Source organism: Salvia miltiorrhiza, chromosome 1 (genome assembly GCF_028751815.1).
Source record: "Salvia miltiorrhiza cultivar Shanhuang (shh) chromosome 1, IMPLAD_Smil_shh, whole genome shotgun sequence".
Lineage (NCBI taxonomy): Eukaryota > Viridiplantae > Streptophyta > Magnoliopsida > Lamiales > Lamiaceae > Salvia > Salvia miltiorrhiza.
Window position 1 is genome coordinate 37,908,358 of NC_080387.1, and position 4,049 is coordinate 37,912,406.

At 31.9% G+C, this 4,049-nt stretch overlaps 1 protein-coding gene across 1 annotated transcript; it reads left to right on the forward strand.

Moving 5' to 3' along the window:
* Positions 1-1,976: 1,976 nt before the first annotated feature.
* On the forward strand, positions 1,977-3,001 carry LOC131024185 (ethylene-responsive transcription factor ERF014-like). Its single transcript, XM_057953690.1, has one exon. It carries the CDS (start codon positions 2,076-2,078, stop codon positions 2,703-2,705), a length of 630 nt encoding a protein of 209 aa, XP_057809673.1. The 5' UTR covers positions 1,977-2,075; the 3' UTR covers positions 2,706-3,001.
* The last annotated feature ends 1,048 nt before the right edge of the window (positions 3,002-4,049 follow it).

The following is a 4,049-nucleotide window of genomic DNA, read 5'->3' on the forward strand; positions in this document are numbered from 1 at the left end:
ACAATTTGTGGGTATTGGAATAAAAATAATATTGGAAAAAATACAATGGTAACATTAACTAAATGTCAGTTGTGCTCACGAACGGTGTCCACATATGTGTGTGTATATATTGGAAAGAGTTCAGTGAGAACCCTTTTCAGAACTTGGAGAACTAATTATAATTAAGTAATTTATATCAAATAAAAAAAAAAAAAAAAACGTATACATTCCGTGAAGTAATTATACACGTTCAGAAAAATGGATATCTTAACACTTATGAAATTCGAAAGCACGTAAATTTATTCAATAAAATGATGAATTTATTGTAGATTTTCACGGTCTAAAAATTGAGGACTGTTATTATTTTATACTATGTGTGAATATTACTCAATATTGTATAGGGCCCACATGGAGAAAAGTGTATTTCGTCTCAAAGCTGCGTCTCATGCGTATTGTTTTCGTGTTTTCAGCGTATGTATTTAGTCACTCCTTGTTCTAAATTTGCTCTAATTTGGAAGGGTTGTAACGTACAACACCAGAACACACCTTTTAAAATAAAATAAAATAAAATCATTCAATATGTGTTTAATGCCATTTTCATCTAAATATACCTAATAGTATCTGAGAGAGAGTGAAAACGCGTAATAGAGTAAGATGCATGACAGAGAAGCACCAGCTGTTTTAATTTCAAAATTTGGATGTTTTTGATGATGTTTGTTTCTATGGATTTTATTCAGACATGCACACTCTCTAGTAACCATCCTCGAAGCTGCTATTTTTTCCTACCATTCTTTTTCTACTATTAATATAAATACAAACACTCTCACGCGTATATATTTATTTATTTTATCTATAATTTATGCAGCATCATTTTATTAGCAACATTCAGATGTATATCAGAATATACATATATACGATAAAATATCATGTCTAAGATATGTTTGTTTAATTCTTTATTTTATATTTTATTCAATTACTTACTGCATGTAAACATATATATGACTGCCCCGAAAAAAAAGAAAATTAAGATTTTTATTCTGAAGTTACTTTAATTATATCTTTTCCTGAGAATTGAGAACTATGGACAAATACATAAAATACACGAATAAGAGATAATCAGATCGAATAAAAGATAATCAGATCATGAATAGTTGAATATAATACATATACAGGATTCAATAATCTTTTATTCATGTATTTTATGTATTATAATTATTCACGATCTAACAATCTCGTGTTCATGTATGTGTTTGTGCATGGTTCTCAATTCTCACGAAAACATGTGACTCTTACTTTAACCTAACCCTACAATTATATTTGTACGTGCTTAAAAAATTTATCAGGTTTAAATTAAATCTATCTAATAGCAGTAATGAAATTACAAAATTGAGTTTTTTCCTAAAAAGACTTACAAAAGCTCTAGAATTTTCAGGTTATGTTGATTAAACTTTATTATGAGAATCATAACTACATTTCACTTTAGTAATATAAAGCTCAAATAAAGAATTATAGGACCATTTACTCATTAGTCACTGATAAAAAAAATTACAAATTTATATTCTATCTATATTTTCTTGACAAAGAGACAGTCAATCCAAAACCAACAATATACTATTATATATATGGTATATAGTAGTATAATATAAAACAAGAACATCAGAATAAAGTTGAAAATTTGTTACTGTGCTGATTAATAATTAAAGCGCGAATAACTCCATAATATATATATAGGCCAAAGAGGCAGCCAATATCTCAAAAGAAAATTCACAACAATAAAATATTACACATAATATATTTTTATCTAATGCAGTAATGTTAACTAAGAGACACATAAAAGTATGTCTCTCATGATTCATGACATAATATTTAGTTTCATATATGAACCAAAAAAAATGACTGGAAAACATCTGTCACCCATTTTCATCCTGGTTAATTACATATTTATTGATTGACTAAAATGTAGTAAACCCCACCCCACCCCCACACCCACCCAATCCCCTTTCTATAAATACCGTCAAGAAAGTCTCTTCTTCAACACACCAACTTCATCACTCCAAAAGGAAACTAAAACAAAAACACGCACTTAGCTACCTATCATGAAAATGGTGAAGCAAGAATCAAAGATTCCATCGAAACAAAACTCACCACCCTCATCCTCGTCGTCGTCGAAGAAGAGATTCAAGGGTGTAAGAATGAGAAGCTGGGGATCATGGGTGTCCGAAATCAGAGCTCCCAATCAAAAAACGAGAATCTGGCTGGGCTCCTATTCAACCGCCGAAGCCGCCGCAAGAGCTTACGACGCCGCTCTCCTCTGTCTCAAGGGATCAAAAGCCAATCTCAATTTCCCCAAATCCATCCAAACCCTAAATTTCTCCGACGATAGCGCCGCCGTCATGTCGCCTAAATCGATCCAAAAAATCGCCGCCGCCGCCGCCGCGGATCTTCTAGAAAGTTCCGAGGAATTCAGCCCGCTTTCGTCGTCGTCACCGTCGCCGTCGCTTTCGTCGTCGTCGAATGAGATTGGTTCTGTTCCGATTGAGAATGACCTGATTATTTTGGACGGCGGCGGAGGTGGTGAAGGGGATTTGTCGTGGTACAACTTTGAATCCCCCAAGTACTACTACGAGATGATGAATAATGGGGTTTTCTTTGATCCGACGATGGCTGCGCAGGATGATTATGCTTGCTTCGAAGACGAAGATATCAGATTATGGAGCTTCTGCTGATTCACCAATTTGTTTATTCAATTCGTTGGATGATCTTCGCATTATTTCTTGAAGACATTACTGACCGTGACAGTATTTTTTTTTTATATATTATTTTAGTATATCTGAGGTTAGTGTGAAATTCAAAGGATTTTTCACAAGTGAAATATTTTTCGTGGTGAATTAATTGATCATGTAATAACTAATAGTAAGATGTACACTCATGTGGCATGTGGTACCTATGTGTATTTTATTGGGAAAATAATGTTTTATATCCTACTATCATATTTTAGTAATTTTATTGATCGATTCATAAACCGGAAGATTGATTATTATACTTGGATTCAACTATTAGTATAAGAGGCAATTTTTTATAATAGCCATTTTGATATATAATAAAAATTAATTACTCGTTGAAGCGCAACTTTGTTGGTAAAGACGTTTCTTATGTAATAGTCGAGTAATGCGCGAGTAATTTTTTTTTTTTGAATTAAAATTACAATAGGTATTTAAATATAATCAATTATGCAACTCGCACGCAGGCGAAAAATTACAAGAGGTATCTAGATATAATCAATTATGCAACTCACACACCAACACCACCTAAAAGTGGAAAAAAGAACTCAAGATCTCTTACAAATGAGAGTTTTGGGGTGCTTCAACTTTGCCACTAGAGCAAGGCCTCGTCGGTCCGAATGCGTGAGTAATTAAGGGTTAATTTCCCTTAATTCAACTAAAAAATATTATTATTTGATTTGATACATTAAATTATTGACAATTTGAGTTATTTGCTTTGTGTTCTTTTTTTATTAATAAGAAATTGAATAAAAAATATTATTTTACCAACTAATTATCACGCAAGAATAAATACGCCACGTAAAAATTGGCACACCATATTATATATTAGCTTGGTATTTGGCCAGAATTTAGATTAGTAGCAAAATCAGATAAAATCAAAAGTTTAGTAATTATCACGCCACAATTCAAAGTTTGTTTGCAAAACCAGAATTAGATGAAAGTTCAGTATTTTATGGGCAATTAACCCTAATAATAAAAGGGGTGATAGCACTAAAATAAGGGGTTATTGCCGGGCAATACATATAGTTTGTCAATTTTATGGTTTATAACATGACTTTATAATTTGACCAGAAAATACATCAATTTTCAATTTAATCGCAATTTTCTGGTCAAATTATAAAGTCATGTTATAAATCAGAAAATTGACAAACTACATGTATTTTCCGGCAATAACCCCCTAAAATAAACGTACTTGTACGTATTTTTTTTGGAGGGATTGTACGTATTTATTTCTTTACATGCATTAGAAATATTGACTCAGTACATTTTTTTTTTGCACGTGATGAA